We start from the raw sequence: 19,105 nt of genomic DNA on the forward strand, positions 1-19,105 counted from the left end.
ATGAAAGGGATTTGGGAGCTTTTGTTTTACAGGTGGTAAACCTATATGTCATGTGGCAAACCACTTTTGAAACTGATGGATCTTTTGAAAAACTGGGTCAACACCACTGCCTTGCTCATTAATTCCCACAAAGAAGGCTAGTTATTCCTGCCGGGAATCAAAATTCCATCAAACTTGCCAACACCTGTGCATTCAATTACCTCTTTGAATTCCATCCAGAGTGATTTAGTGCTTCAGTTTCCACTTATGGGAACAGATACTCATGTTGTTCAAGCAGAGCACTATTTTCTCTTTTTAAAAATATGCTAATTTGGTCAAATCACATTTGGATCATACAAATTGAAGCTTTCTTTTTACACCATAATACATTGCACTGCCTGAATGTTTCCTGTTTCACAATGCCCAGTACATGTTTATCATTTTTAAAGTTCTGAAAGGTACATGTACATGGTTCTCTGAAATTTCTTCTGCAATTACGTGGCTGCAGTTTGACCAATTTCCAAAGGGTATGTTCAATAGACTAGACACACGCAGTGGGACTCCCTCCCCCAATCATGGACAGCTTTAAAAGCTCACGTTTAAGACGTCATTTGCCATCTGGTATGAAAGCTGGTGGTTCAGAAGCATAAGGCCAAATGCTACCTAGTCATGTGGAGCTAGTATAATTCTTTCAGGCCCAGTCTTTGTTGTTTGTGTGTATGATATATCATATAATAAAGCAAATAAAAATTGCTGCCAGATTGGTTGATACATTAGAGCTAAGAAATAGTAGATTGATTCCAAAAGATGTAATTCCAAAGCTACATTGCACTTGTCATGAATTCTTGGATTTTTTTTTCTTAACACCAACCAAATATGGTTTTGACTGAAAGGAAAGCTCTATTTGGAATAGAAGATCTGTGGTGGAAATGCGGACTGCATGACCTCTTTCCCTTTCTGTGGTTTCTCTGAGTCCCATATCCCTAGTCCAATGGAGTGAAAAGCAGTTTCTTTGAAGCAAACAAAAACTGGAACTCGCAGGCTTCAACAGCTCCTCTCCTTTCTTTTCCTTTCTATTTCTTAAAGTGGGATGTATTCATATACCTCCTGTGTAGTTTGGACTTAAGCATACATTGAAGATACAGCTGTCTGTGTAGCAGGAACAACACAAGTTAGCCCCATGCTGTCTGTATCTCTGCATTTCTGTTCTGCTGGTAGTCTTTCACTTCTGCCTGCTTGCACCTATTGAATGAAAATGATTGCATCTAAGAACATGCATCACGTTCAGCTTTCAAGCCTTATGATTTGACTTCTGAGAGTTCATAAAAATATGTAGCCTATCTAAACAGTGCAGCTGAAACAAACCGATAGGGCTCCTTTTCTAAAACTACATCCTCTGTAGCACATGAATGGTTGGCAAACAAAAGCAAAATAATGAATCCCCCTAAAGTTCTGCTGTCTGAGCTTTCCATTGTGGTATGGCAGATGAGTGAAAGTCTCAATTCTCTTCCCTTCCCTTTATGAGGCATATCTCAAAGTATTCACGGTCGGGATCTAATGGTTGTTGCAGGTTTTTCGGGCTGTTTGGCCATGTTCTGGAGGTTGTTCTTCCTAACATTTTGCCAGTCTCTTTGGCCGACATCTTCAGAGGACAGCAGAGATTGGCGAAATGTTAGGAAGAAAAACCTCCAGAACATGGTCAAACAGCAAAAAAAAAACCTACAACAACCATCATATCTCAAAGTGTTTGCTCTATGCTGTGCAATGCTGATTTGACAGTGGTATTTCAGTTTTATAAACCGCATGAATCATCCGCATGGTTTTGGTGTACTTTTGCAAGGTGGTGGGAAAATGACCATCCGTGCATAACTGCCGGCTTTTATTGTCTCCATTATTGCATACTTGTATGAAATGTATGTCTTGGTTTAAAGTTATTGACAGATTTATATGTCCTTTGGTCTTCCCTTTCATACGCTGCAGAATTGAAAAACAATTAAGCAGGTTTCGAGGATGGCTGCCTAAAAAGCCAATGAGGCTGGACAAGGAAAGACTGCCTGACCTGGAGGAGAATGACTGCTACACTGCCCCATTCAGTCAGCAAAGGATTCATCAGTGAGTCTTACAAGTAAAACACTTTTTGAGATTAATAGGTGTTGTTTTTGGTTTATCCGCGGGGTAGAAAAAGTCTTAGCCTGTAAATCATGGATATGGTCTTACTGCGTGTTGTTTTTTTAATTGCTCTGATATTGCAATTTACACCTTATAAAAGAGAGCAACATGGTTAGTATAAAAACATGCTATAAATTAAATCCTGTACAAGTGGGTACTAGAACAAAACTGGCATGTGTATGGGATTGAGATCCAGCCTAGTAGTAGTTAAATGTCCTTGGTGAATGTTACAGAGAATGAATGAATGCTATCGGAAGCCAAAGCAGTAAAGGCTAAAATCTTCCTTTTTGCTTCTACTGAGCTTCAAGTAAATATGAGTTGTATACACATTTATTAAAAGATAATGCTATGTTTGGTCCAAGGCTAAAGTTTGCAAACTGAAATGTTTCCAGTCCACATATATCAAAGATTGGCTTGTTCCCAGATGCAGTTAGTTTAAGCCTGTTCTTTAGATAGCAGTTTGATGTAGTGCATTTATTCTGCCTTATTAGGCTATGGAACATTTCAGTTTTCCAACTTACCAGTTAACATTTATTTCTTAGAAGAGCTCTTATGTAACAGAAGTGTAATGTTTCTGTTGCTTGTTGGCATTTTAAAAATGAAGTTTGAAGATGAGTGGAAACCCTTGTCATTCAAATGCCCTGCCCCTGTTGTATCACTGTCGATCCGCATGAAACCTGCTTGTGTTACCCTAAACGAAGAATGAAAAGAAGGAGGCCCTGGAGCTGCCATGTCCGCCCAAGGCTATATTTGTGGGCCCTGGACCTATCTGATATCTCTCCCATCAAAGAGATATCTTTTCCAGAAAAATATAAAAGGATAAATGCCCACTCATTGGGATCTTCCAGGAGCCAGCCATGCAGCATTTAAATAGGTCAGACCTGCACCCTGTAGCATTTAACATCCCCCCCAAAACTCATTGCTCAAATTTTGCAACCATTTCTGGTTTTGGTTTTCCTTCTTTTTTATGTTTTAAAAATGTTAGCAGTCCATGTGGCCCCCAGAGGATCACAGGCAGAAATTGGCTCCTTTACCCACCATAATTTTAGATCTCTTCATGGCAATTGTATAATTGGAGTTGTCCTCTATCCCCATGATATACTTGTGTTGCCTAATGTCATAGCTTTATCATATGCATGTTTATTCTGATGTTAATCCCACTGTGTTCTGTAACTTGTGCTGTCAAGTCAATTCTGACATATGGTGGCTCTTTCCAGAGTTTACTTCTGGGGGTACCCTGGGACTGTGCAGCTTGCCCAAGGCCACATAGGCTTGCTCTTCACCCAAGAGGCACAGTGGGGAATCAAACTCCCAACCTCTGGCTCTGCAGCCAGAGACCTAAAACCCTGAGCTATCCATCCAGCCTTTTTTAATCCCCTAGTCAGCTTGGATAATGCCATACAGGATGGGAGCTGTAGTCAGAAAAAAGTATTCCTCCCCCCCCCCCACAAAGATCTGAATAGGCGTAAGGTTTGTCTAGGACTCATAAAAGTGCCATAGTTCAAGGATAAAACACATACTTTACATGGAGAACAACTAAACACCAATCTCTGGCATCTCCAATGAAAACAATGAAGTAAGAGAGAATAAGGAAAATCTCTGTGCCAGAGCTGGTGACGGTCAGGTAGATAATACTGGAAGAGTGCAAGACAGTTTCCTATGTGCCCTTAGTTGTAGCCTTTTGCTTAGCAAACACAAGTGGCCTGTTCAAGTAACATTTTTCAAGATCTGTTTCAGTCTAGCAACCTATTAATATCCCCTTAGTGTTGTCCAAGCTCTTGTAAACATCCTTTAAAACAGGGGTCCCCAACTCCTGGTCCATGGCTCAGTGCCAGTCCGTAGCCTTGGCAGGACCAGGCCGTGGAGACAGATCTCCTGCCCCACACACGCACTCTCCCCACGCACACTCACCCGCACACACGGCACGCACACCCACAAGCACGGGTGCCCCGCCCATCCACAAGCATGCCCTGCCCACCCATGAGCACACCCTGCCCATCCGTGTGAGCGCACCCCACCCAGCCACGAGCACATCTGTGAGTGCGGGGGGGGGGGCGCCAACTGGTCCGATGTTCAGAAAAGGTTGGGGACCACTGCTTTAAAGAATGATTTCATAGGCAACATTTCCCAGGTAACCCTACTGAGGAGAAATGCCACATTATCATTATTGGTTTAACTTTTTTGTGTGTTCTGATGTGGTTATGTCAGACATAGCAGTGACACTGTTCTCTATTGTCATGACTAATAAGCATTTTCCTCACTTGTGATGTTTTCAAAAACAGCTTCATCATCCACAACAAAGACACTTTCTTCAACAATGCGACAAGAAGTAGAATTGTTCACCACATTTTACAGAGAGTAAAATATGAAGAAGGGAAAAATAAGATTGGTAAGTGTGGGGCACCACCAGATGTTACCTTGTTACCCTTTTGCAGTGTCTATGATGATGATTTTAAAAGAAGCTATTGCACCCCTATTATTCCTGATCTGTTTCTTGTGTCTTTAGAGTTCAGATGTTAGCCAGTTCATAAGGAACTCTGAGCAACATGTGTGCATAAGGATGATTTCTGGACATGTTCTCCCTCTTTGGTTATAATATTCTGCAACTGTGCCATACCTTTGAAGAAGTGTTATTATTATAATAACCACCACTACCTGCAGTATATTGAATATTTTTTGTTTTTAGGTCTGAATCGATTGCTTACTAATGGCTCCTATGAAGCTGCATTTCCTCTTCATGAGGTACATTTTCCCTTTTTCTGTTTTTCTTAGAGGTTTCTTCCAATCTCTTCCACAAATTACTTTTACCACTGTTGTCATCTGTTTCATTAATCTTGATTTTCACTGATTTATGAGGCGAGCCAAGCTCACTCTTATTTCTAGGGACAAAGGAAACCTGTCAGACAAATGCAGTTCCTTTTCTCGGTATATTTGCCTTTCAAACACAGAAGATTTTCATAGCATTCTATGGTATGGTAAATATCTAGGAAAACTCAAGGAAACCAAATTAAGACTTCAAAGAATAGCTTGCACCCAGTGATTCTGAAAATGATACTCAACGCTGGCTAGTTGTAGGGAAGCTTCAGCTTATTGACCTTATTCAAGCCATGGAATCTCCACCCCAATATCTCTTGCAGTTACATTCCACATGCTCTGGAATTTATCACTGTTGTCTTTGATCAGTAATTGGAGATAACAGTGGAGACTCCCCTATATTTGGGGTGGCAAACACAATATGGAGGAGAAAGTAGTGTGCTAAGTGCTGCTGCATATGCCTGTGTCCTTTTCAATGAAAAGAAGTGTGAAATGGACAAAGTCATTGCAACCAAGAATGTGGGGAGAAGTGTTCCTTCACCTACTGCTGTTTTCCCATGGTTAGTCCCACCTTTAGATGGATCCCGGGTAAAATCAAGGAGTGTGATCCTATTTCAACATCTGTGTTGTGATCATACATCTTGTTACCAACTGGCCTATAGAAGTGGTGGTAGAAAATTATCTGATTCCTACCCAAAATAGGTACACCTGCTTTAGAAATCTGGAAAATAATTAGTTAGACTTGAATTCTACTAGTAAATTGAGCAACTATATGAATGGGGCATTGGTGTCATTATGTGCTCATTCCAAGTGGTGTAGTGTGGGGGAACAGAGAGGTGGTTACCCAATGGCACAACCTTGTTAGGGACAAAACTGCCACCCTTTCATGCCCCCCCCATGCTCCATCTTGCTGCTGGGCTGGCCCAATTGGCTCCATCCATCCATTCGTTCTCTCTCTCCCCCTCCCTTTCTCCCTCCCACTGGTGAGGCTGTCTGGTGAGCAGGGCAGCCATCCACCTCTGGCCCAGCACGAGCATGGCACCAGCAAGGAGAGTGCGCCAGTAGCCTCCATCCAATTGTGGCTGGTGGAGAGGTACAGTTCCTGCTGAGCTGCCAGAGCCATGCAGGCTGGGCTGGGGGTGCCAAGGGTCTGAGCAACACTGTGCCTCTTCATGGCTGCCATTGGGCTGCTGGCAGCACTGAGCCTGGCCAGCAGTATCTTTCCACTGGGCTGGGGGAGGGAGCAGAGTGCAGCTGCACCCAATGTGAGGTAGGCAAGGAGGAGTTGGGGGGAAGGAGAAATGATGATGGAGGAGGAGGTCGGTGGCTCAGGGGCATTCCTATTGGGAATAGAGAGAGGAGGGGGACACAGGTCCAAAGGTTGGGGGTGCAATACTTGCCCCAGGTGCTGGCAAGCCATGCTGTGCCACTGCTCCCTCCTGCCTGTTTCCACAAGGACATGGAATCTGTGCTCTGTAGTTCTCTTTATCAGAGAAAATGTAGAACACCTCTGCATAAAGTACATTACAATTATCAGAACATGAGGTTGCCTAGATGTTTCCCCAACCATAGTTTGTTGCTTATACTGTGAGCCTTTTTGCAACTGCCTTGCACAGACACAAGCCTGAACCTTCATCCGTGCAATTGCTGGTTCAAGGATGTGCAACACATTTCTTGGGATGTGCACAATCATGCAATTAGGATTACACAATATCTAACTGCAAAGATTATGTCTGGTGAATGCCTTTGCTGTGCAAGGTACAGTGAAACCTTCCTTATGTAATGTTTCTTCTTGCATTAACTCTGAAATCTTGCACTAAATCTTCTGAAGGGGAATCCGCACCTGTTATGTTTACCCCCTGTGAATATGGCTAGAGGCATTCTAAGGGGTCTAGAAGTTTTAAGTTCAGAGGAAACTTAGTTTTAAAAAGAGTCTGTTAAAAATATTATTAAATAGCATCTTTTCCCACATGGATTGTATGTGTTAAAATATCATTGAGAATGCTTAAAGGCATGGATATTTTGTAAATAATTTTTCCTTACATATATGTATTTTTAGGGTAGTTACAAAAGTAAAAAATCCATACGAACCCATGGGGCAGAAAACCACAGGCATCTACTTTATGCATGCTGGGCTTCGTGGAGAGCATGGTATAAATACCAGCCTTTGGATCTTGTACGGTAAAACTTTTTGAAAAACTCAGTTCTTAAATTTATTCTATATGAATACATGTATTTAGTTCTCCAAGTAGCAGGGAAACATGACATTAAGGTTGAATCCTAAAAATATCTTTAAGGGGTAAACACAAGTCTTTTGCTTTCTTCACCAGATGCTGATGTCTCCCAGTTAGATCCTACCAAATACCTAAGTTTATCTTTGTTTTTCAGTGGCTTCATAAGTGTCCCAATCACTCTGTAATCTGTGTTCAAAAATCTCAAAGTACTTCCAAAGATCAATGGTCCTGCGGTTTTACCACGTGGTGTTCCATTTTACATCACTTATGGATGTCCATTAGAAAAGGTGATATCTCCACAAAAGTGATATATTTTTCATTGCTCTTGAACAATTTACTTAAGCGCATTTTACAGTTCTATCAAGCTAGATCTCTGGCAATGGTCAATCCAGTATCATCATCTTGGATGGCATCTTGCCCACGTAAGGACTGCAGTATGAAGTCACAAGACTGAACACAATATCTTTAGATTCAAAAGCTATGGCTCTAGTCTTAACTCTAAATTTTAATATAAATGCTGAAAATGAAATATGCCAACCACCTGTCCAGTCCTCCATCCCAAATATGGCACTACATCTGTGTTGCAGGCAACACCAGGGGTTAAAGTTCAGGTCATTGTTTTGCTAGTAATTTACTGTGCTCCATTAATGATGGAGAACTATAATAAATATACTTTCTGTGAATTTACCTATTCGTTTCAGCTAAGCTCACTGAATCAGTAGTGCCTACATATGTGTTGATTTGCAAAGAGTTTGCAATTTAAGGGAAAGTAGTCCAAGAATATCTAATAAACTTCTGCTTCAGGGTCGGCAGTCTTATACAACATGTTGAAAAAGCCCGTACATTGAGCTTTTGATGTCATGGAAAATGACAGCCTCAAAATGGAGGGGATAATAACTATTTCCCCAGTGCAGCACAACAACTGCAACAGTTAACTTGAAAGTTCTGCCCAGCTGAAGTCTGAAAGCCGGTGTTGCATGGGCACATTTTTATAAAGTCCCCTGAAGCTGTGAACACATATTGCTCTGAGACACTAATTAGTCTCTAAGCTGCTCCTCCTCTCCATCTTATTGCTTTATGTTTCCTTAGGTTTTCTTCCGGTCAGGATATTGATTCCTTTCCTTGCCAGAAAAACAAAATTAGAATTTTATGTTGACTATACGTTACTTCAGAAGCAAGCACAGTGCTCTGACATTATCCCTTCGTTCTCATGGTTGCTTTGTATCTGGCTTGGTATCTTTAGGAAGTATCAATCAGGCCTGAGTGATATACAGTACAGAAAGCTATAGAGGCCCACAATATGCAGAGTTCAAGGGTCAGGAGAGGTCTTACATATCCAATGCCACTTAATATACATACATTGGAAAAGCTTCATTTGCCATTCCCTGTGAGATATATAGTGGGAAGCGGGAAGCCATGCACACTGCCTTGAACTCATTGGATGAAATGTAGGATAGAAATATAACTAATAATTAAATTATATGGCAAATGAAGGTTTCATAGCTGTATGCATTAAGTGACAGGGAATATGTATCACAGCAACCCTGTGAAGTAGATAAGGCAGAGAACTGGTCTAAGGTCACCCAGTGAGTTTCAAGACTCATAGGGACATTCTAACCATCATAACACAATGAATGTTTTCAGTACATGTTTGTTCGTGAACTAACTGCTCCCATCCTCCCTGTGAATTCTGGAAGAAGTCTGGGCTGAACAGTCTGGCTCAGTGCTGAACTTAAATCACTTATTCAGAGTGATTCAAAATGTGTGTTTCTGGCTGACAGTGGCTCGTAATAAGAGTTCTGCATGATACCCATTAATCAATCTGTTATCTCATCTCTACTTCTGAGAGATTAAAAAATAAATGAGCCAAAGAGACTAAATTGCCCTGTCATCTCATCTGTGGTGAAGTTTCCCAGATCATATTGAATTCACATTGCTAGAAGACTGAGAAAGTTTGTTCCATCATTCTTGACCCTAGTAATAACACTGAAGCCTTAAATCTGCATTGCTATCAGTCTGGCACTATCTGAAAATAGAAAACAGAAAAACACAAATGTATGGTGGTGGATATTTGGCTCCATAATACTACGTGCAAGAAGAATTTTGGAATTCTTGTAGATCGCAAGCTGAATATGAGCCAACAGTGTGATGTAGCTGCAAAAAAGGCAAATGCTAGTTTAGGCTGCATTAACAGACATATAGTTTCCAAATCACATGAAGTGCTAGTTCCTCTCTATTCGGCACTGGTTAGACCTCATCTTGAATACTGTGTCCAGTTCTGGACACCGCACTTTAATAAAGATACTGACTAGCTGGCTCAAATTCAGCAGACGGCAAAAAGAATTATCAAGGGATTAGAAACCAAGCCCTACAAGGAAAGACTGAAAGAACTGGGCATGTTCAGCTTTGAGAAAAGAAGACTGAGGAGAGAGATGATCAAAATTACCAAATACTTGAAAGATCGTCATAGGGAAAAGAGGCAGAATCTGATCTCCATCATCCTAGAGCTCAGGATATGTATTAATGGTTTCCAGTTACAGGAAGCCAGATTTTGGTTGAAAAAAACTTCATAACTATTACAGCAGTACAACAATGGCACCAATTACCTCAGTAAATGATGAGCACTGCAATGCTGAAGTCATTCAAGAAAAGAAAAATCAGACAGTCATCTGCCAGGTATACTTTGATTTGTATTCCTGCATTGAGCAAGGGGCTGGATTCAGTGGCTGATTTAATATCAGTTTGATTTTTGCTAGTTGACCACTGAACGTGCCACCAGTAAATCAAGTGTGTAAACAGAATTACATAGTTCTATGTGGTATATGTCCTTGGATTTTAAAGGTATTTTTTAAAAAGTAAATATCTACAAGTTTTGATAGAGTCTGGTTGACCCTTCTTTTTGCACGAATGTATTTTACAAGTTCTTACTATAAAGATAGCTAAAACAGTTAAATATTTTTGACTGATTCAAATAGTTAAATATTAGAAAAATAGGTAGTTTCTTCAGTTGGTTACCCAGCTACATTGGAAAACACGTCCAGGACACTCAGTTTCTAGTGTTAGGGTTCATCGGTATCTTACTTAGGTTCTTGTGGAGGAGTTGAATACTTGCATGGAGTCTCTCCTTGTACATCTGTTAACCATTCACTATTTGTGCACAGTTATGCATGCACAGCTAGATCCACTGATTGAAGCAATGGCTCTTGCTACCCTTTTGCCCAGTCCCCTGCAACCCTGCACAGGCTTAAGTCATCAACATTATTAATGAAAATCAGTCCTAAGTAATTAGGTATGCACCAGGCTCCCAACTGGAGAGACGCAGTGATGCAAAGCAGACCTCAGAGTGGTACCTTGCAGGACGTGAAGATTGTCCAGTGAAGTCCATTCATTGTTTATTGATCATTTTTGGCTAGGGCACACTTCCATGTTCTTGTCAGTAATGCTCAATGAACACTTTTGGCAGGGTTGGGAGAATGAAGAGTCTGATCTATTGATCTGTTTGTGTACAGTATAGTCTAATTGCTAGTCTGAATAATAATTCTTCTTTGAGTGGTAACAACTCCTGTTGGAAGAAACATTAAGATGATACTGTTTAGCTACACTGATGACCACATGCAGTGATGACCTTCTCGGTCCCAGTCATAAACAGAGAATATTTTGGTGCACCTGATATCAAAACGGCAGTACTACTTGCAGCAGCATGTAAAGGACTTGTTACAAAGACGGGACAAGGCAGAGAATTCAGAAGGAGAAAGAAGAGGACATTTGGCAGAAGTAACTTTGAATCAATAAGAGAGCAAGAGTGAAAATATCCATTCTTGGAAGTGGATAACAGCATCCCGAAGAAACCGCAGCTTAATGTGTTGCTTCTACTTTGTTCCACAGTGTTAAATTATAGACTTGGATTCAAGGAGGCCATGTAAATACTTGCTGTAAATCTCACAAGCTTTATGTTTTCCCTCTCACCAGAGCAGACACAGATTGCTATTCAGAATGTTAGCCAAACAATTAGGACAAAATGTTTGCTCATGCAGGGAAGACAGAAATCTGCAGCAGTTGCCAGTATGTCTTAAAACTGCCAAGCCTGCCGTCCTTGTGACAAAGGGCCACATTATGATTATATGGTAGGTTTTTCTTTTTTAGACAGAAAATGCATGGGGCCTTCCAAGCCGCTGAGGAACTTTTAAAAAAATTGACTATATTTGGCACAGTGACACCAGACATCAGGGGAAATAATTAGAACAGCCCACTTATGTTAACCCAATGCACAGTATGAATTCAATGCAAGTGGACAGTTTGATTAGACTGGTTGCTTGCTTGTAGGGCTGCCATACAAGTTGAGCTAATTATTCAAAGCCAAGCATTGCCCTTTGTATTCATACTATTAAATGTTGAAAGGATACATGTGGTGAAAGAGCCTGCAGGCTTCCAGGAAACATGAAGAGGAAGAGGGAGTGTGTGTTGCCATGCATTTTGGAACATGTTGCATATGGAACACCAATATTTGCACTAACATAAGTTTTTCTTTTAATGTAGTCAAGATTAGGTTTGTGGCCCTAATAATCAACTAGGGAATGATATTCTGTTAATTATATAAACTTCTTCAGTTAACACCTCATGAGAACTTCTAGGCAATGTAATAAGATATATATTCAAAATAGGAAAAGATTTAGAAAATTTTTGTGACTGATTAAGTGCTCCATATCAGTGATTTATTAAACATGCAATGATGTAGGATTCTTTGCCATAATATAAGACATATGGTAGTACAGTTCTGACAGAATTAGTGTCTGGAAACAAATGAACTATTAGTATGATTCTATGTACTTGAAAAGCTGTGTGGATAGCTCACTGGGTTAGGTTTCTGGCTGTGGAGCCAGAAGTTGAGAGTTCAGTTCCCACTGAGCATCCCAGAAGAGCCAGCCTGTGTGGCCTTGGGTGAGCTGCACAGTCCCAGGATGGCCCCAGAAGAAGGGAAATGTACAGTGGTGCCTCACTTGATGAGGATAATTCGTTCTGTTGAAATCGCTGTTGAACGAAATCCTCGACAAGCGAAATGAAAAAGCCCATTGAAATGCATTGAAAACTGGTTCAATGCATTCCAATGGGCTAAATACCTCAGCGTCCAGTGAAGATCCTCCATAGGGGTGGCCATTTTCAGTGCCTGTACGAGGAATCCATCCTAAAGCACAACGGGGAGCCATTTTGCACAGCAGGTGGCCATTTTAGAGCCGCCGATCAGCTGTTTTAGAATCATCATCTAGTGAAAAATCGGTTTCCGAAGCAGGGAACCGATCATCGTGAAGTGAAATTTCCCTATCTAAACATCGTTTCACACTCGCTATTGTGATCGCAAAAACCTCATCGTAAAGCGGATTTGTCATTTAACGAGGTAATCGTTAAGCGAGGCACCACTGTAAATCACTTCTGAAGATTCTCTACCTAGAAAACCCTGAAAGTGGTTCCCGTAAGTCAGAATTGACATGATGGGACACAATTATTGTTATGTATTTGAAAATGTTATAGCCAGTACCCAGCAGTTTTAATTTCTAATTGATTCCCAATCCTTATTTCATGTTAATGTTATTTGTGGGGTTCACATTGTGGCATCCTAAATTCCCTTTTATGTTAAAAAATGAACCTAAATGCTACTACAAAAATGTTCAACACATTCTCACCTTGTGTTTTTGACAGACGGTACTTCGGTGAGAAAATTGGCTTGTACTTTGCCTGGTTAGGCTGGTACACAGGAATGCTCTTTCCAGCTGCCTTCATTGGATTGTTTGTCTTTTTATATGGAGTAGCCACACTGAAGCACTGCCAAGTCAGGTGACGTAAAAACAAAACTTTGTTAACTTGTGTGAATGCTGTGTATATTTTTATACTTTTTGCCAATGCTTAGAGAAATAAATAAATCAAGGTCCTTGAAGTTCAAGATCAGTCCTAAGTTAAAGGTCGGCCCTGGGCCACGTATTGCAACTTCATCTGTTGCTTCTTGCAGCATTCCATATATGAAGGTGCCGTCAGGAGGGCAACTGATGCTCACCAGGACTAGTAGGATAAGAGTGGCCAATAGGAGGTGAAGCCCAAGTCAAAAGTGGGTGGAGAATCAGAACAACTGATTCTGGTTTTGTCCCCTTTCTGCTCCTTTACAATGGCACTGTTGCACAACAGTTTTAATATGGAACATCTGAGTAAAATGGTCTTATTGGTTGGTTCAGTAGCATTTGACAATATAATCTACACACTTTCTAGACCTGTTCCCTCTTTAAGTCCTGTTCCTCCAGTTCTGGGTGAAAGAATATAGGTAAAGGTAAAGGTTCCCCTTGACAATTTTTGTCCAGTCGTGTTCGACTCTAGGGGCCGGTGCTCATCCCCGTTTCCAAGCCATAGAGCCAGCGTTTTGTCCGAAGACAATCTTCCGTGGTCACATGGCCAGTACAACTTAGACACGGAACACTGTTACCTTCCCACCGAAGTGGTCCCTATTTATCTACTTACATTTGCATGCTTTCGAACCGCTAGGTTGGCGGGAGCTGGGACAAGCGGCGGGAGCTCACTCCGTCGTGTGGATTCGATCTTACGACTGCTTGGTCTTCTGACCCTGCAGCACAGGCTTCTGCGGTTTAGCCTGCAGCACCACCACGTCCCTGAAAGAATATAGGGGGATTTTGAAAAGGGATATTTGATGGCATGGCTGCACATAATTCACTGACACAGTTGCTCTGGTTTAGTCCTTTATTAGCCTCTGAAGTAAAATGGGACTAGTGCCTTCTGGAATGTCCTCTGAATAATAGTTGCTTTATTTCTTAAGAGTCTAGTGAATGCCACCCATTCAGCATTTGTGAGTTATAGTTTGATTCATCTGTTTTTCTAATCTGGACAACTGCCTTCTGTACACAATTTTAGGTGTCCCTGCTTTCTCATTGTGTCTGATGTGTTGGCTCTGCTTACTGATCTGCCAACCTCCATCTCCTGGGACATCAAATTCTGCTCCTTGGCACTTCCAGGAATATGCCTATTGCCATTAGCACAGTGCTGGAGGAGATATGCTGCTTGTGTGCCAAGTATGGATGGGAAGATGACCTCAACAGAATTATAAGAATTTGTGGCAGCATGTGATGCTTCTAGAAGCCCATCACCACCTTGTCACACAAAGCTATGAGCCACCTGTCTTTTTTTTTTTTTTTTGCATAGAGCCTCCCCCTTTTTTATTATTATTAATGCTACTGATTGTAAAGGGGAAAAAGCATTGGCCTTTTCATACTCAGATGAACAGGAGGAAAAAAATATCCACAATGTTGGCAGAATCATAGAAAAGTGAAGTTGGAAGGGGCCTATAAGGCCATCAAGTCCAACTCCCTGCTCAACGCAGGAATACAATCAAAGCAGATCTGCCAGGTGATTATCCAAGGTTGTTTTTTTGAATGTCTCCACTGTTGCAGCACTCACCAACATCCGAGGTAACTGGTTCCACTGTCATACTGCTCTAACAGTTAGGAAGTTTTTCCTAATATTCAGCCAAAATCTGGCTTCCTTTAACTTGAGCCCATTGTTTCATGTCTCGCACTCTGATATGATCCAGAACAGATCTTGGCCCTCCTCTGTATAACAGCCTTTCAAGTATTTGAAACATGCTATCATATAACCCCTCAGCCTTTTTTCTCAAGGCTAAACATGTCCCATTCTTTCAGCCTTTCCTCATAAGGCCTGGTTTCCAGCCTCCTGATCATCCTTTTCACCCTCTTCTGAACTTGTTCCAATTTGTTAGCATCCTTCTTGAAGTGTGGTGTCCAGAACTGGACACAATACTCAAGGCGAGGCCTAACCAGTGCTGAATGGATGGGGACTAGCACCTTGCGGGATTTGGAAACAATACTTCTATTAAGGCAGCCTAAAATAGCATTTGCCTTTTTTTGTAGCCACATCACACTGTTGGCTCATATTTAGCTTGTGATCCATGACAATTCCAAGATCATTCTCACTCGTAGTTTTGCTCAGCCAGGTATCCCCTATCTTGCAACTGTCCAATTGGTTTCTTTTTCCAAGGTGAAGTACTTGCACGTGTTTCATTCTGTCGCTTTTGACCCAGTGCTCCATCCTATCAAGGTCATTTTGATCTTTGTTTCTGTCTTCTAGGGTATTAGCTATTCTGCCTAATTTGGTATCATCTGCAAATTTTACAAGCATTCCTGCACTCCCTCATTTAAGTCATTAATAAAAATATTGAAGAGCACCGGGCCCAGGACTGAGCCTTGGGGTACTCTACTTGTTACCTCTGAGTATGATTCTGAAGAAACCTATACTGAGCACAAGAATGGAATCTGCTTGGAATCTGTTAAAAATTCAACTCTCAGCATTTGATGTAACTGCCACTTTATAGTCTTTCATAATGCCAGATGCTGAGTATAATGAAAAATCACATCGCTCTGCAAAACAACTCTAGAAAGCTAGCTAGCTAATGGGAGAATAGGAAGATCATGTAGTGAAAGAATGCCCTTCTGTTATCGAAAGGATACTGGGGATAGTATCATTGCATCTGAATAGCTGCATAAGTATAGAGATCAGTGGTTTGTGTCCAAATTTTTATAGATACACAGTTGATTCCTATGCATATATGCATCAACACTGAGCTTGAATTAAAATGTTTCACTGCAGCTTTACTATTTTAGATAACATGAAGAAAGTGACAAGATTTTTGCTTGCTCATCCCTTTGCTGTCTAAAATTATGGAAGCTCTTTGAAGCATGCTAATTCTAAATTAAGCTGTTAATCATTATGTCTTCTCTTTTCCAGTAAAGAAGTCTGCCAAGCTACAGAAATTATAATGTGTCCTATCTGTGACAAATACTGCCCCTTCATGAGGCTATCAGATAGCTGTGTCTATGCCAAGGTAAAAATTAAAAGTACTTTAAAAACTCTAAGGCCACAAATTTTTTTAGCAATTTAGTGTCATGAAACACTGTTTGCTTAAAAAAATAAATAAAATTATTATGAAATACTGGACTGTAGCAGTAAAATGTATGTTTTATTGTGCATCCAAGGAGCTTAAGAGTTTTGAGTTTTGGTTTTGAGTAAGAATTTCTGAATGAAACATTAAGATGACTGTTTGTCTCCAGGTAACACATCTTTTTGACAATGGAGCTACTGTCTTCTTTGCTGTTTTCATGGCAGTGTGGGGTAAGTCCTGCTTTAAGGATGTAACATATTCAGTACTCTTTAATTTAGACCGTGTGCTATGCAGTCAATTCATTCTAATTGGAGCACATCAGGTTTTAACGTCATCAGTATTCTAGTGAATGCCATCATCCCTGTGTCATGAAGAAGCTAACTACCTATGAGCACACATATGGCCCACCTCTGGCATATGGAACATGAACTATTGACAGCCACTGGTATGGTGTAGTGGTTGGATTCTTGGACAAGGACATTTAGACTCAAATCCCCACTCTTTTTTTCTTCCAAGCCTTGGGCTAGTTATATTCTCTCAGCCTGATCTGTCTCACAGGCCTATTGAGAAGGTTAAAGGGGATGTTGTATGGAGAGGAGACCCTTTCACACTCACTTCAGCTAACTGGAGGAAAGACAAGATACAAATTTGACATGAATTTGCTCAAATAGATAACAATGCCTTTGCTCATTAGTGTGCTAGTTGCATTCATTCCTGAAGAGGTATGATTTGGTCATGGAGACACATGCCTTAGTTACATCCCAGCTGGATTACTGTAACATGTTCTATGTGGGGCTGCCTCTAGAAAGTGCTCAGAAACTTCAACAGGTCCAAAATCCAGCAGCCAGATTGCTAACTGGGGCTGGTGAAAGGGCTCACAGAACTCCCTTGTTACACCTCCATTGGTCCTTTGTTTTTGAAATGGCCAGCTGCCATTCTGTTTCCAGGCACAATTCAAAATGCTGGTTCTAACCTATGAAGCCCTAAATGCCTTGGGTCCAAGCTATCTCAAAGACCACACCTCCTTTTATGAGCCTGCCCGAGTGTTAAAATCATCAGCTTTGAATGTGTTTTTAAATTGCTTTTGTTTACTGTCTTTTAGCGTGGTATTTGTTTGATCTTTTTACAATTTATATACTTTCTGGTTTTAGCTTTAAATATAGTCTTTTAATTTTGGAAGCTGCCTTGGCTCCTTCTTAAGGAGAACAGGATAAAAGTGTTTTAAACAAACAAACCAACCACCACCATGAGAAAGGGTTGCTCCACAAGCTTTATAGCAATACAAAGATTGTATAAGGCAGATAACATAGTCTGGGGCAATCTTGTAGTGTGTAACACATCACTTAGAAGGGGCCTTGAAGGCTTATATTTAACATTCCCCTTCTGCAGTCAAAAAACAGCATTACTATTCATGTTTGTACCTTGCTTTTGTTGAGCAAGATGGAAGATTTTTTTTTCACCTACACGGGATGCTAAGTCAGGTACTCCTGTCTTATAAGTTTGTACCATATCAGCTGCAACAGTAATTTTCACACCACTTTTCATTTTTAGGATTCAGAATTCAAGTGACAGATTTATAATAATACATTTGCTTAGAAAGTATCTAATGTAGTAGCTTTGTTAATCTATTGGATCAAGTTGTGTGTTTCCAAGAAACAAGCACCATCTCCTTCAGTTGCATTTCAAAAACAAATTATAAAAATGAACAATAAAATGAACAATTTAAATTTAATACCTCTTTGATGAACTGTTTTCCAAAAGCATTGCTTTCTGAATACCATGGTCATCAAAAGAGTTGTTTGTTAAATATGACTGTTTAGGCAAAAAAAAGAAAATGCAGCCTTATTCAACGCTAATGAAATGATAATTGAAAAAGCTTACAATCAGTGGGTTCAAAGTACACAAAAGGAAAATCCAAGGATTCAGAAGAACCTCCTGGTGTATATGAACTTTAACAAATGGAATGTGTTCTCTTGGAATGTCATTGATTCAGTTTTAAGCGGGTGCTGAATAAAAAGTCAGCAGGGATGCTGTGTTAACAGGTTTCCTGCACCAGTGGGCATTCGAATAGATGACATTTGAGGTCCATTGTTACTCCATACTTTAATGCTTCTATAACTTGTTTTCTTTCCACAAAGTGACCTTCTATATATTTTCCCTTCTTTTCACTGCTATAGCAACTGTTTTCCTAGAATTCTGGAAGAGAAGACGAGCAGTCATTGCTTATGATTGGGACTTGATAGACTGGGAAGAAGAGGAGGTTTGTATGGATAGGTTTAGCAGCAATGGTAGAAAGATGATTCAGTACGGATGGTTGCAAAAAAGTGAATTTGTACCATGGAGAGAAAAGGGGATTTTTCCAGCACAGAGTTTGTTCTGCTGTTTTAATCTTCTGGAGTTTTTCTGAGACATGGCACTTTACATTAGCTGAGTCACTGAAACAGCAGGAAAATGAAATCAGTCAAACAGTAGTTCCTAAAATAAAGTGATTGACAGTTGTGCAGGCAAAGCTAGGCAATTCTGAAGAATCAGGTGTAATTGTCACAGAGACATGTTACTTTGGAGGTAGAGATCAAGAGAGAACATGATGCTGAGGCACTTACCCCATCCTTCCTTGATTTACTGTGCTGGCTTTTGTCTTCCCATCTTGTTTAAACCAGAGTACTGTCTGATCTGAAATGGGAAACTGCTCTGTTTAAAACTGAGTTATGTCAGATTTAAAAGTAGGAACTCTGGTTTAATGTCAATGTATTATTGAGCTCTTAAATGAGGAACAAACCACTGTTTAAATCCTGGTTTTAAAAAATGACATTAAACCAGAGTTTTCCATTTTGGATCTGACAAGAATTCTAGTTTAAGCTGACTTGGATAAAAGCTGTTGGTGTGCTAAAAAGGAGGAGACAAGAACAGGTGGACTCACTTACTTACTCCATAGTTTTGCAACCCAAGATCATTATAC

At 40.5% G+C, this 19,105-nt stretch overlaps 1 protein-coding gene across 5 annotated transcripts in view; it reads left to right on the forward strand.

The window, feature by feature from the left end:
- Window positions 1-19,105, forward strand: part of ANO4 (anoctamin 4) — a 140,054-nt gene that overhangs the window by 87,392 nt on the left and 33,557 nt on the right. For all 5 annotated transcript variants that reach the window (XM_073000225.2, XM_073000226.2, XM_073000227.2 and 2 more), the window contains 8 exons: window positions 1,960-2,091; window positions 4,431-4,537; window positions 4,835-4,890; window positions 7,022-7,143; window positions 12,891-13,025; window positions 15,993-16,089; window positions 16,316-16,376; window positions 18,324-18,406. In XM_073000225.2, coding sequence (XP_072856326.2) covers window positions 1,960-2,091; window positions 4,431-4,537; window positions 4,835-4,890; window positions 7,022-7,143; window positions 12,891-13,025; window positions 15,993-16,089; window positions 16,316-16,376; window positions 18,324-18,406 — 793 coding nt within the window. The remainder of the gene's footprint in view (window positions 1-1,959; window positions 2,092-4,430; window positions 4,538-4,834; window positions 4,891-7,021; window positions 7,144-12,890; window positions 13,026-15,992; window positions 16,090-16,315; window positions 16,377-18,323; window positions 18,407-19,105) is intronic.

The sequence above is a fragment of the Pogona vitticeps genome, chromosome 5, assembly GCF_051106095.1.
Source record: "Pogona vitticeps strain Pit_001003342236 chromosome 5, PviZW2.1, whole genome shotgun sequence".
Lineage (NCBI taxonomy): Eukaryota > Metazoa > Chordata > Lepidosauria > Squamata > Agamidae > Pogona > Pogona vitticeps.